Genomic DNA, 14,629 nt, shown 5'->3' on the forward strand with positions numbered 1-14,629 from the left:
AAATTCACCTGTGACCCAGAGGTGACACTTTAGTATCTTCTCTGCCTAGATAGAGTTCACGTCCATGAACTTGCTTCATGTCCACTTGACTGAAACAAGTTTTAGTATCCACAACATTCTAAAGCATGAAGTTCCCCAGCTTAACTCCTCTTGTGTTAAAGAACCATTTTTAAACACCTGCCAGTTGCTGTTTCATTTGATGGCCCCTTCTTGTATGGGAAAGGGCAATGAACAGCCATTCTCTATTAATCCCATTTCCCAGCAACAATCTTTAAGATGTCATATCAGTTTGATACACACCAGTAAAATAACAGCATGCAACTCATTTAAGCTGCACAAATCAGATGGCATCACATTGGAGTCAGTGAGACTGCAAAAGCCTGGCCTTGTCCAATTATCAATTGCAGTTAATACAAAAATCAGATTGTTTCTCCAATACCTGTCGCTGATTTTCTGTCTCTAGTCTCAGTCTGGCTTCAACACATCTTCTGGTCTCCAGGAAGGCTTGACGTTGTGCTCTGTCTGATAGGTAGCTAATGAAGATTCCTGCGGTGTTCATACACATAAATAACACTGCCTGAGCCGCTATCTGCAATGAACAACAAAACAGGATTTGATCAGAAATAAGAAACAAAAATACCTGTTTGGGGAAGGCTGGGGGGGGGAGAGGGAGAGGGGGTGGGAGGAGAGAGAATGAGATTGCTCTGCAGTCATGTCAGCTATAAAAATAACAGGAAAGTTTGCATAGAAGAATCTCTGGGATCTTAATTAGAGGCATCAAACGTGTAAAATTCTCTCTGCCTTGAGGAAGAAATATACAGTGTTTGGGGGCATTAAACTCTAGTTGAACCACAAATGATGTTTCCAAGAACTGACTCACAGGGCTTTAGTCAGGAATGATTACAAACATAATTAACAATTTGTTTTTGCACTGCCTCTTCTGTAAAAACAACTTTGTGATTTGTTCCATGGCTTAGTTTGAGAAGAAAGCCAGCTTAAGGAAAACAGAGTGTCAGTTAGCTAAGAATTAATATCAGTGATAAAAGGTATTCTGTTCTTATTAACCAAATTAAATTAATTCATTTTCAGCTGATGCCAAAGCACAAGCTTGCAGAATCTGAATCCTGAAGCTTTCTACAGGGGAAGCTGAAAGGATACCCACGTTCTTGCATAGCAGGTGCTGTGTACACAGACCTTCACTAAGGCCTATGTAAGACCTGCACTCTTTTTCCTCACAGAAGATGCATCAAGGCTTTTTCCTTTGCAATATGAACATAAAAGAGCCAAATGGGAGTGGGGTCCTGGGGCAGCATAAATTTCAGTGGCTTACTGCTCTTTCATTGATACCTCTGTGCTCTGTATGTTTGTACAGCAGGGCACATCAACACCATGGCAGTGAGGATTGCTGGGGAAACGGAGTAAGATACAATATTTGCCTGCACTAGAGACCTGCAGTTTCAGCAGCTTTATGCAGCACCTCACCCCTGTTACGGGTTGAGAATTCATGTGAACCTTTCTCAGTTTCCACTTCACCTTGCCTTTTCTTAAAGTTGTGAGAGGGTCAAGAGTCCAAAGGTCGTTACTATTCCTCAAATGCAGCGTGCAGGGCCAACTCACTCTGACTGCTACCTTAGCTAGGGAACCACCGGGGCACAGTGAACCAGCTGAAAGACTGCAAACCTCAGCTCCCATCTTCCTGCCAAGGTCCAGTCACAGCCACTGTGCTGATGAGGTCCCACTGGGTGGACCTGCCTTGCAGGATCACACCTTGCTCCCAGTGGCAGACCAGCTGTGGAGTGGGAGGGGGCTACAGTACCCTGTGGCCACATTGCCTGCCCAGCAAAGCTGCCCAGGCTCTGACAGCTATGGACCATAATGCTATGGGTGATAGCTACAGGATCAAAACAGCATCAGAAAAGCCACATCAGGTCAGATCGAGCGTTTGGGGATGCTGTCTCTGACTGCAGAAAACAGAGCACCCAGACCGAAGAACAAGGATAAAACAGTAGATACAAGTACAAGAATAAAGCAAGCATTCAGTGATGTTTTGTCAAAAGTCTTGAATGCTCCAGTAATCTGTGGTTGCGGAACATTGTGGGCTAGAGGTTGCATTTTTGTAGTATTATCTGATAGTCTTCCTAAAATCGAAGTGTTTCTTGTCCTAGTAGTAGAGAGAAAACATTGATCCAAACTCCATAATCTCATTGTGATGACTCGCCTCAGATCTGCAGGTCTTGCTCCTCACATTCACGTGGGTTTCAAAGTGAGATTTGATATCAAATCAAATGCATCTGGCAGAAACTTCAGCTTTATATATTCCCGTATTTCCGAATCTGGATAGTACAGGGAATTTATTTACAATTTATATGCCATGATTAAATAAGAATGCATATCCTGGCTCCAGCTGAAGTTTTGTTTAACCTTTGCCAGTAATAGATGTCTAGGCAAAGTCTGTGAGATACAGGGCATGATTAGCATGACCCTTGCATCTTCCTGGCTTCCAGGATCCTGTGGTTTACAGCAGCTCTGAGCTGGAGGTGGCACACTCTATCCGGCTGCTTAACTTTTCCTGATACCTTGTTGAAGTTAATTGTACCTTTGGCCCCTATGGCATTCAGTGACAAAGATTTCTACAATTTAATTAGGCACTTTGTGATAAAAATGTTTCCTTTTGTTTGCTTTAATTCACAGCCTTATCATTTCTTGGAGCGCCACATCATGCTCATAAACAGTGACTAATTCCTAAATTATCTTCCTCTTACCATTCTGGATTTTACTGACTTATAGCATTACCCCTTCCTTTTATTTTTTTTTAAAGGGAGGAATTTGAGGCTATTTAGTCTCACTGCATTTGTCCCTATTCCTCCTCTATGCTTACTGCTTTTTCCATTATCTACCTCACTCTGTTTTACTGGAGACAGGTTGCCCCAGACCAGCCAGATTCCCCCAGACACCTTCTGCCTTTCCTCCAAGGTAAAATGGAGAATGCAATAATTCAGCCCATGAGGTAACTCCTTTACTAAGAGGGGTATGACGGGCTGACATAAAACCAGTACAGAGTTAGGTTGTTCAGCAGGACAACTGAAATCAGCTGTGAGTGGCTGGAGGAGTTAATATTTCATCCCTTTTTGACTGCCTTGAAGATAATCAATGCTTACACACAAGGAAAGCTAGAGTATAGGGTGAAAAAAATAAAAGCCTTCCACAATGTCTGAAATGTGCATTTCAACAGTGAAATCAGTGGCAGGATGCTCTCGTTTGCTTGCACATTGAATTGCAAGTTCCTCATGAGCCCAGCTCAGTCACCCTTCTCTGCTAATACTCAGGACTAGTGCCACTCACTTCAGCAGATCTCCTTAGAGCAAATGCAGTAGAATTTGGCCTTCAATTAGATTTCACAAGCACGTAATTTGATTTGGACAAAGGGAATTATGGAAAACATGTTACAGGTAAAACAACAGCTTGCTCAAAGGCAGAATCTGCTTTTCTTACACATAGTAGTTTGATTGAAACCAATTTAAAGAGTAAAGCACTATGCCTTGCAAGGATACTAATCTGTGGATCTTGTTAATAAAGGAGTAAAAAAGAACTGAGTCTTTCATTGCCACTTCTTCTTCCTACAGCTTACTGTGGCCAATTCCTTAAGTCTTGTAGGATTTTCTACTGCTTATCAGGGCCACAAGCCAGGGCAGACTGATTTTGTAAGACATACACAGTTTCATAGCTTTTTGACTGACTTGCAGATAACCAGTGCTCACACAGTAGGACAGATGAGGTATAACATGAAAAAAAGAAAATATTTCCACAGGATTTATAAGCTTTTCAGTCCATTTGTATCTTGCACAGCACTCAAATAAGCAACTATAGCAGAGACAGCAAGTGATCTTAAAAAGTCATGAGTGATAGTCTCGATGTTAAATAGGGCTCCGGGGAGGTCTGCTTCTCAAATATTTAAAAAATGCAAACAAGAAGGCACCCATCACCATGCTGCTTGGGAATATCTGTGTAACAGGATCAGCACTGTCCCTGCTGAACCTGCAGTTGCACATAATCACATAACAGGATGAACAGAGCTAAAGAAACTCTACTGGTCAAGATCATGCTGGTAGTTAGAAGCAGCAGTTAAAATTTTTACTCCAAAACTCTGCTTCCCATATTTTTCACAGGGGGTGATTAATATTTCACAGAGAAATCACTTGTGAATTAAATTTACATTTATAAAGTGTCTTTTATACAGGCATCTCGGAGCCTTTTGCAAAATCAATATGAAAACTAGCCAAAACCAAAGGCAAAGAAAGGAGAGGATGCAGGTCAGATGAGAAAGCCAAGTTTAAAATTGACTTTACACATTGATTCCAATAATGTAATTTTTATCTGTTACTCATTGTATAAAAATGGCTTTGCTAAGACAGCTAAAACCAAGATAACATTTTGAGTTGATTTGGGAACCACCAGATCTCAGACAATTAAACAATTAAACAATTAAAAGGCACTGGACATAGCTGGTCAGGAAGCAGTATCAATCAAAGTAGGTACAGTATAGTAATGGAACAGAACAGGAAAAGGAAAATACATTGAAAAAATGGTAAAGCAGCTCACAAGTCTGTTGTGAAGTGGTAGGCGGATCAGCCACAGACAGCTTTCAAGACAGGATTGCGTGTAGTTCAGGAAACAGGAAATTCAGAAGGATACAGGTGAGTTACTGAGAACAGAGCTGGGCTAAGGATAACAACAATTTGTAGACATTTCTGCTATTAAGAGAACCTAATTGAGTTTGCCCTGATTTGGAGTTTATACAGAATCCTGTGAGTCTGTGAACAACTGGGAGTGAGGTAAAGAAGGGTTTGCAAATGCCAGAAGTTTCTAAAACTTCAAAAATCATAATTGAAGTGTGTTTCAATTTTGCCATGAATTTCCTTTTTGAAAACATGTGATTGTCCATCAGGGAATATAAAGCAGTAAGGCCAGCTGTAGAGTCTCCTGATTCAATGCTTTCTAAGACCTACCATTAATAGATGTTTAAGGACTGTATAGTGACTGACCAAATTTAGTGCTTCCAAAAAGCCCATAACCTGAGGAAAATGAACACTTAGGAGTGGTTGACAAACCCAACAGACTGGAAATATGTTGATTGATAGCTAGTCCTAAAAGACAGTAATTGCCGCAGACAATCTTCATCATGAATAGTTGAACCAACGGTAGCATACATTCATACGGAAAGCACAGTGGAGGTGGAAAAGAGAAAGCTGAAAACGTTTTGAAATAATTCTGAAGTCCAGGAGGACACTGAACTTGTGTGTTACTACCTCAAGTGCAGAAAGAAACCCTAGTGTGTTCTGCAGAAATAAACCTATTATTAACTTCTTCAGCAGGTACATTTTTTTCTGCTGCGTAGAAACAGAGCAGTGCTGGGGCTGATAGCACTAAAACACATCTGAAAAATAAAGAAATGGTTTTCAATGTCATCTTCAGTTGGACATTCTCAAGGCACATCAGTCCTAAAAAACAGAAATTTCATTAATTACTGAAATGTTCCTGTGGGAAATTATTTAGTTCTTTTCCTATTTTGCTTTCTAGTTTTGGATTGGCTTCAACAATGGATTAGAGTAGTTTTGTCTGTTTGGGGAAAACTGGGAAAGTAAAGCTGTTGTGCTTCTTCTTTAAGAGTGTTTTTAGCATGTGCCACATAAAGAACTGGTTGCTATGGTAATTATTATTGGTTAATTAGGTTTGGAGAAGCATTTTGATTCATCATTAGTTTAACTAAAAATAGCAGCTTGCCACAAGGTTGTTTTTGTAACTAAAATGTCTGAGAAACCCCATTGCCCTCCCTCCCTGCCCCATCACTCCCTTACTGCGGTTACTTTGAGGGAAAATAACTTATGCTCTTATAAGAACTGATCACCAGGAATGAACTGAGGGTTACATGAGAAGTGTGGTATTTGAGACCAAAATGTTCTACTTTGTATAGAATAGGAACATCTGGCGGCACAGACTCTACCACTCTCTCACTGCTGAGCTGCAGCAAGCCTCTGCCTCCAGCTGAGACCATGATTTTATGAATCAAAGCTCCTGGCAAAGACACCAGTAAGTACCTGTATCTGTACTGCCTCTTGCCTACCTTGATCCCTTAGCACAGCTTCCCCTTTGTCTTGCCAGATCAGTTATTTGTGGGACCATACTGTGAACTGTATCACGGAACCTGGCCAACTTAAAAAACAAACATTTGGTGTTGGCAGTGATTTTCCTATCTAGAGCAGTCGTCTGATTGAGTTCACAGCACAGCCTCCGCAGGGAGAGGAAACACGTGAAAATTCATAGCTGTCACTGCTGCCAACTCATTAAACTGAAATCATTGCTGCCTCATTGTTAAATCACCTTGTAAGGAGTTTTTTATTCCCCAGGTTCACTCCTGACTTCTCCTGGGTCTAACTGCTAAATGCAAAAGACCATGATAGAGGGGGTTTTTTTGTTTTTGTTTCAGATTGTCAGTGCTTCTTCATCACCATTTATTGGAAATCAACTTGTCTCAGAAAGATGCCCAAACTGCTGCCAAGACTTTCCAGAAAGCTTTTCTGTCCCTGATCCTCTATATTGTCCAATGCATAAGTACAACAGCTGTTTAACTCTTACTCACAGCTCGAGTGAGTACTAACTCTTTTATCTGATCTACATATACATAGTTCACTGAAAGACAAGAATATACAATACAGATGAGAGGACAGGGATAGAGAAAGGTATTGCTTATTCATGGCAAATTTGGTCAAGCACAGATTGCGATGGTTAAGAGCATTGTTTACCCCACCTACCCCTGATTTGCTAAATGTGAAAGGAGCCATTTTTATCAGTGTCACCTCTTGATTTTGTATTTAGAACCCAGTTTGTGGTTCAGCTGTGCACAGCTCCCATGGGAACATTGGTTGATTCTTCAAAAACTCAGATCTTATTTGTGCCTCTGGGAGAGCTGAGATCTTCTGAGTCTGGTCTTGCTGTTTCCAAGGCAGGTGTTAGGACTTCACTATGTACTTAGGGACACAGGCTGGCTTTTAATGTGTGTGAAAACCGCAGCCTGCAAAGCATGTTGGCCCTATTAAAACAGAGGGTGTATCCCAAAGAGTTACTAGATTACCCTCAATGAGAGTAACTGGTCTCAGACACGGTTGTCTCCATCCTGTTGGAGAATATCCTAACACGCCTATTGTTCCTGCACTGACAATGATTTAGAAAACAAAGACCATTTTCCCTCTGAACAATGACACGTTTGCATAAAATCAATTGTTCTAGTTCAAGACAGAATTGAGAAATATGCATCTTTAATATTCCGAGCAGGAGTTTAATTTGCTGTTAGAAAAATAGCTATTTCCTTCTTGCTCGTCCTCTCATTGAATCCATCAGAAATGTAGAAAATTGAATGTCTGATTAAGTTGTTCATAGGCAGCTCAACCCATACAGTTTGGTAAGTCAGCTATCACCTGTGGCAAGACTTCTGCAATGTGGTGTGGTACAAAAGATCTTTCAGGAAAATCGTATCATATCACATCAGACACATAAGGCTTGACACTTGAGTGATGCACAGAAGCAGTCAAGCAAATACATAACCCTGATAGTGCCATCAAGCAGCCCCAAAAGGCAAATAAGTTTCAGTGCATCTCTAAATCCCCTTGAGTTTGCCTGAAAATTAGGATTCCGGCATAAACTTACTTTTAAAAAAAGAATAATTTATCTATTCTGGGACTTTGGATAACTTCTTTTTGGTGCTTTTCTTTTTATAGATGTTAAAATGACTAGACATGTCTGGGACAATGTCAGTAGAAGGGTCATAGCCCGTGCATTCAGTTGAATGAACAGAGAGGGTCTTCAATTTTTAGTAAGTGTTTTCCATTGCTACAGGGTACTCTGCTGAACTCTCCGACCCTCATCTAGGAACTGATCCTGAACTCCACAATGAAATCCGGTGATCACATCTCCTGTGCGCTGAGCAGCACAGCACGCTTGTCATCATTCTGCACACAGGATGCTATATTACAGATACCTGAAATGTTCCTATTTAGAAAGAACTAAGCTATGCTTTGATGAGAAAATACCTCTCTATTCAGTATTTTCTGTGTGCTGCTTAGGCACCTTCTTCCTCTTCTCTGAGACAGCTGCATTGCAGGGTAATTACAAGGAGAAATCTAAAGCCAAACCTTCCAGATGTCATTATTTTATTGTCCAAAAATGTCACCTCATTTGGTATGTTTAAGTAAATGTAAAAGGCTCAGACAGGAATCTATTTTCTTCTCCAAATATATGTACCCTTGAAACCATAGTATATGTACTAAGCAATTACTTTAAATTACCCGTGCTGTCTAACCAGGACCAGATCCTTTAACAACCCACAAAAACCATCAAAAAACCAAGGCACAATACGAATGCCTGCACAACTGAGAACACACTGGAAGCAGCCCATGGCAGTTAGGGTGGGTTAGGAAATGAAGCGATGGTATTCCCCTGGTCACCACTCAGAAGGGAGCTGTGTGGTTTCCTTTTCTGAACTTTGTACGAGTCTGAATATTTCAGACTCATGAAGCTCTCAGTCTGACACTAAAATTTTGCCTACATTTCTTCAATGCAGAAGTTGATCTCCCCTACAAGCTGCACATTTACTGTTCAAAAAAAATACCAAAATAATTACATTCAATAGAAGCCACATTCCATTTAAGGCCACTAGAGAAATAAATTACTCCTAATAAAAATTACAGCATCTAAACAAAGTTTTACAAGAAATAAATCTGAAAAGGGGAAGCATCCGCACAACATCCTAGATATTAAGAATTAAAAATAACTCGGGGGGGAGGGTGGTGGTGGTTATGAAGCAACCCTTACCAAATTCTATTTTTTCCCCTTGAATTACATATGTGGATATCTGAATTGTAAACAACTGTCTTCCAATTCAGATGTACCAGTATTTGGGGATCAGGTGATAGACATTATAAATAACTTCTCAGTGACAAAAAAATCCAGCTGATACCTAGTCTGGAAATGTCTGAGAACACCCACCGCTGAGTCTTAAGGTGATCCTGGACACCCTAAAACTAGGACCTCTAAAGTGAAAGTCACTTTTGGAAATTTTCCTCAGATTATCTCAGTAGTTCTGCCTCAGTTGATGCAAGATAGCCAAGGCAGAAGAACTCCTAGTACTTCCCTTCACAGATTATAAAACTGATTAGGAGTAGTGGTAGGAAAAGAAAATAAAATCATCTAAGCTGCTCTGCAGCATTGGAAAGAGTTTAACTACATTTTAAGGAAAACAAAACTAAGCAGTCTGCATTTCTGTTAAGTAAGTTTGGGGTGGTGTTCTGCACAGCTGTTTTTATTGCTCTAGATAATGGCTCTTATTCGAAGCTGAAAGTCAAAACTGAGTGAGCAATAATTACGTTTGTGGGGCTGACAGCAGTTCATCTTTTCTGACACACTTCATTGCTGTTTTCATCTGATCAAATGTATGCATGTCCTAGCAATTACCTGCAGTATGGACTCTGTGTCTCTTCCCAACGGAGCTGGCAATCGTTGTGCCTTCTGTACAAGCGACCCCGCTCCGGTGCACTCTGCAGAGTTGTAACAACAGACTACACAAGAGAAGCTTTTCATTTTTCTTCCTAGCTATGTTAAGCCAGGCCATGTGTGTTTTCCTCCGAATTATCAAGCTGTGGCCACAGGTAGAATAAAGAGGCAAGATTTTGCCAATCATTTTCCCCTTTTGGTGTCACAATGGAAAAAGAAAGAAATAGCAAAACATAATGATCTTAAATTACTCTCGGACTCTTTATGAAGAAATAAAGGCAGCCTTATGAAAGCCATGCCAGCCTGGGTGAGAGTGAGACTAATATCTTTTAAAAAGTGAATTGGTTTAACTAAAATAATACTGAAAATACTAATAATGAAAAAGACATGAGAAATATAATAGTGTTAAGTGTCCTTTTCCAAACAACCCTTGTCCTTCCAAGCCTGCTTCTACTCCAATGGGAAGCTAGCTCTACTGATCAGCTGTTTGTGTTAATCACTTTTACCTGCTGGCAAACAAACAAATCCCCCACAGCTATTCTTGTTTTAAACTATTCACCCCAAAAAAGCCAAAACAGCACTGGAAACAAAGGCTCTTTACACTTTATTATCAGAATTTTTAACTAAAGGCTAATGGCAAGGCGAAGTTTTTCCCACAGTCGCACCTGTAAGTGGCTGTCATTTTGCACAGGTGTCGTTACAGGTGGAGCTTGCCCATTGAATTTGCAGATGATTGATGTGTGAGCCGACAAGAATAGGCTTACAGTTCCCAGAACAGGCTGTAGGTTTGCTAACCCAGAAATATTATGGAAAATAGCTCCTCTTTCCAAATTTACCATTATGGCTACTCTGCTTCCATTTTAAATTATTTTTGGAAAAGTGACCTTAAAACCCCAATTAAAGCAATTTGCTATTCCCTGTTTATTTTTCCCCTCATCATCTCCTTTTTTTAGTTGACTGTGAGGATACCCTGAAAACCGAGAAAAGAGAGAACACAGCAATACCATTTTTAGAGTCCTTTACTAGCAAAACATAAAAAAAATCAACAAAAAACCTGAACACCTACTTTCTCAGCTACCCCTGATGCCAGCGCTGGGCTCATGGCTCCTGAAGGCCTTCCCTTACTTTGGAGAAATCTTGGGTAGCTTACAGGTAGTGGATAGCAGTCTGACTCCAGTGTACACAGAATTTCAGGCATCCTACACTGAGAACTGATAGGACCTTGGGAGACTGCAGGAAATGGTAAGCCCATGAAGATATGGATGAACCTGCAAGAAAAAGTTTGGGATGGTTGGGGAAGGGGCAATAGGGCCCAGGAGTCTTCATCCTCCAGAGCTGAGCTGCACGCAGCTTAGGCACAGTGGAAGACATGAATCACTCAAGGTTTAAAGGGAATTTTATTAGTAACTATCTAACATTACTCAATATTCTCTTTCAGTCTGCTTTATCTCAACTTTTTTAAACTCTCAGTTAGGTACTATGCTGGAGAGAAAACAGGGAAGGGATGTGGAAGCAAGTGGAAATGTACCAGAGAAAAGCCATGAGAGGTTACACGTTCCAGACCAGCTGGATTAAAACTTTATCTCAGAGAGTTAGGCGAGGACAAACGTTTTCCTTTGTGAAACCTGTGGGTGTTGTTTTGCTATTAGTCATGGTGAATGCTTCAGTGTGGTGAGCTAGAAGAAGTCAGACTAACATCAAAAGTACAGAGAGTGCTGTGGGAAAAAGTTGATTCAGTCCTTTGGCTGGCAGAATACGCCACCAACAAATAACGAAGGATTAGGTTTCTTCTGCCCCTTTGCTAGCAGAGGAGGCATATAGCGCAGGATTCATTCTGCATTGACACTGGTGTGACCTAGGACTAATACCTTTGAAAGCAGTGGCTTATTCTGGTATAAAACAAGGATGAGATTAACATCAAACCCTGATATTTACCGTGGGCCAAATTCTCCTTGCTTGACAATACAAGCCATGTCTTTGTTTTCACTGCTTGTGTAAGCATGAGAAATGGAAACTGGACTGTTCATGGAATATTAAATAAATGATACAAGACAAAACAACCGCTGTCTCTGATGTTGAATAATGAATCCTGCTGATATCAGTGAGAGCTGCTGGAGACTATTAAATCTTGATTGACATAAACTAACAAGAGAAGGCCCCCAGATAGTTTACATCAGGATAACCGTGTATAGGTTCATACAGGGTCTGAGGCAATGCACAGACATGAATGCTGTCCACATTTTTGCAGTTCGGGTTGTTTAAAGACACCCATTCAGGGGCAAGGTCAGTCTTAACCTGCTCATACAGAAGCTCATTGACTTAAAAGAGAAATTTTCCTGGGCAGAGCAGTGTTTGGTCTTAGTGATTATTTAGCTCACGTATCTCTTATTTAGATCAAGGTAGTAGCGGTCAGGATACATAAACATTGCTCTCTTAGTACTCAGCAGAGGAGTGCTTGCAAAGAAATTGTGTGTGGCCTTGGACATGCTGGGGTACGAACACCAAGGCTGACAATGTTGTGGTTTATGGCACAAAAAACATCCCAGAATTTAAGTCAAGAATTAGCTGACAAGGTGGATTTCTTACTGGAATTTCAGGCAGGGGAGAGAACATTACTTCTGAGCCTCAAAAAAGAAAACCAAAGACAATCAGTTTTATAAACTGATTTCCCAGTTGGCTGATGTTTTCTGAAAGCCAGACAGCACCAATAGTTAAATCTGTGAAACGGTTCAAGGAGAAAGGACACAGTTAATGACAGGCTGAGACATTTTAGTGTTTAATGCTTGAGCCAAACCCTATTCTGTTTGATGGAGATACACCTTCTGGCTCCGACAGCTTTTCAAGCAGTTTCCTCCAACAATCTTAGTTTGTTAGCTATCAGTACTCAAGTGAAATGAAGCATTTCAGATATCCTAGGGAATTGCTTATGTCTCCTTCTTGATAACAGTTTGAAAGGATAAAATCAGTTCTTAGAGCGTAAGTTCTGCCTCCCAACCAGTTAGCATTGACCAAATATACCCTTTCCAAGGCATGTTCAAATGCTTCAAACTGCAAAAAATTAGAATTTCTGTTCCTAAAGGAAAATAAGACTCCAGCCAGGCCCCACTGCTCAAGTTCTTTTCTTTTTGTTTAGATAGTGCAAGGCTGAAAGCAATTAAAACCATGACTATAGATGGCACTACAAACATGGCAGTTGCGGATATTCAGCTGACATCTGATGGCCAACACTGTACAGTAACCACATGTGTAACCTGGATTAAATTCTGCGTAAAACCAAGAAAAAGTTCAAATGACTTCTTCACATTGCCCTCCTTGTGAACATCCACATCCATTTGTCAAAGGCAGCTTGATTAATCATTACGTGAGCATAAAACTAACGTGCTTTTGCAACAAGCACACAATATACCTGTATCATAAATAACTCTTGTCATACATTCTGGCCTGCCTTCCTGTCTTCTGACATGTTACTATGTATTATTTCTGCAAACAGTTTGTAAAAAAGACAAAACCTCTAAGTCATGCCAATTATTCTTTTTTTTAAGGAGAAAAAATGTTAATAAAAAAGTAGAACCAGTCAGACTAAATACCTCATGATGATATTTAAAAAAATAAATACATAAATTTGGGAACAGTGTCTGGAGACAGGCAATACAAATCTGGAAAAGCACAAAAGTTTTATGAAGGGCTATTTTAACAAATTTCTTTAATGAGAACCAAAAAGTGTGTGTGTTGTAAAATTGTCAGTTCTTAGCAGATATATAAAACCTTCACATTTTTTTCTCTTTCTCTAATTAGTAGCAAAGATGTGCAACTACTGCATTTCTGGGCAGCTCAGACTTGTATGTGTACAGCTGCCTTTCTTAGACCGGTACAAATCTGGTGGCATCCAAAAGAGAAAATGTGGCTACCTAGAGATATTTAACATTCAGAAGATATCTATAGCATGTGGGCAGCATATGGTAGCTCTCAGCTTTCAGTTTCCACTAAGTTCAACTAGAAACTATAATGGAAGAGTCATTGCCACCCAGAGTTGCAGAATCCCTCCTCTGGGAGATGAGGGCTCCTACTCACCTCAGTAGTCCATAAAGACTCTTTGCTGGATCACAAGGGCAGACATTGCTGATCTGCAGGACTTACAGTTGTGAGAGGTGATAGCTCAGGAGCCAGTCCAGTCCAGGACTTGCAGGAACACAGCCTTACCACTGGATTTGGATGGGATAATCCAGACATTCCTGGAAAAATGCTTCCTAATCCAAAAATTGTCTCTGTGCACATCTTCAAAATTATTATAATGATAAAAAAAAAAAAAAACAACAAACAAAACAAACAAAAAAAAAAAAACAGGATGACCTACCCCTACCTACCACCTTACTTTCATGAGAACAAGAGCACCTGTATTTCACATGTTTATACCATCCCCTGAACAGAACATCCAGTATCAATTTACAAAGTATTCATCTTTCAGAGAGATCCCTGTGTCTGACAGGAGTAGAAATGGTTGCCTGAAAATCTTTCATTAAGGATTTCTGTATAGTTGCTCTGAATGGCTGATAGTGATTTGTAGTCTGGAAATAAAGACATTTTGCTAAAAGACTGAATTGCCCTTCACAACATGAAAAAAATGATTAAAATATGCTGGCAAGGTCGGAGTTTATTGCCCTTGAAAAGAACATTAGCCACCATGTTCCCTGAATTACAATTGTGTGCTGCTAAGGCCTTTTCCTTTACTGGAGAAGGAAGGAAACATTTTGTGTCTGTTCAACAGTAAAAGCTCAATTCTCTGCTTTCTGGCAGGGTGGGATGCTCGCCCCAGGAAAGATGCTGTGTTTCTCCAGTAACAGAAAGCAGCCTCAGGTCTAATGGACCCATTGCGGGTGTTACTCATGGAGAAACTTTGGAAGAGACAAACTATCCCATGAGGCTTCCCAGTGTGTGAGGTGAATATAGATGCAAAGAAACAGCCAAGACTCTTCCACCTCTTAACAATGCTCCAGCTACTCAGCAAGCATGAAATAATCTCTATATTTACTTATGGCACTGTATGTCTAAATTGTTCCCATTATTTTCATATGTACCATATATCTAA

The 14,629-nt window shown here is 40.3% G+C and overlaps 1 protein-coding gene across 2 annotated transcripts in view; it reads right to left on the bottom strand.

The window, feature by feature from the left end:
- ADCY8 (adenylate cyclase 8) overlaps positions 1-14,629 on the bottom strand; it is a 131,010-nt gene that overhangs the window by 99,755 nt on the left and 16,626 nt on the right. For both annotated transcript variants that reach the window (XM_040588342.1, XM_040588341.1), the window contains exon 2: positions 440-589. In XM_040588342.1, the coding sequence (XP_040444276.1) occupies positions 440-589 (150 nt within the window). The remainder of the gene's footprint in view (positions 1-439; positions 590-14,629) is intronic.

This window comes from Falco naumanni, chromosome 3, assembly GCF_017639655.2.
Source record: "Falco naumanni isolate bFalNau1 chromosome 3, bFalNau1.pat, whole genome shotgun sequence".
In the NCBI taxonomy this organism is placed as follows: domain Eukaryota; kingdom Metazoa; phylum Chordata; class Aves; order Falconiformes; family Falconidae; genus Falco; species Falco naumanni.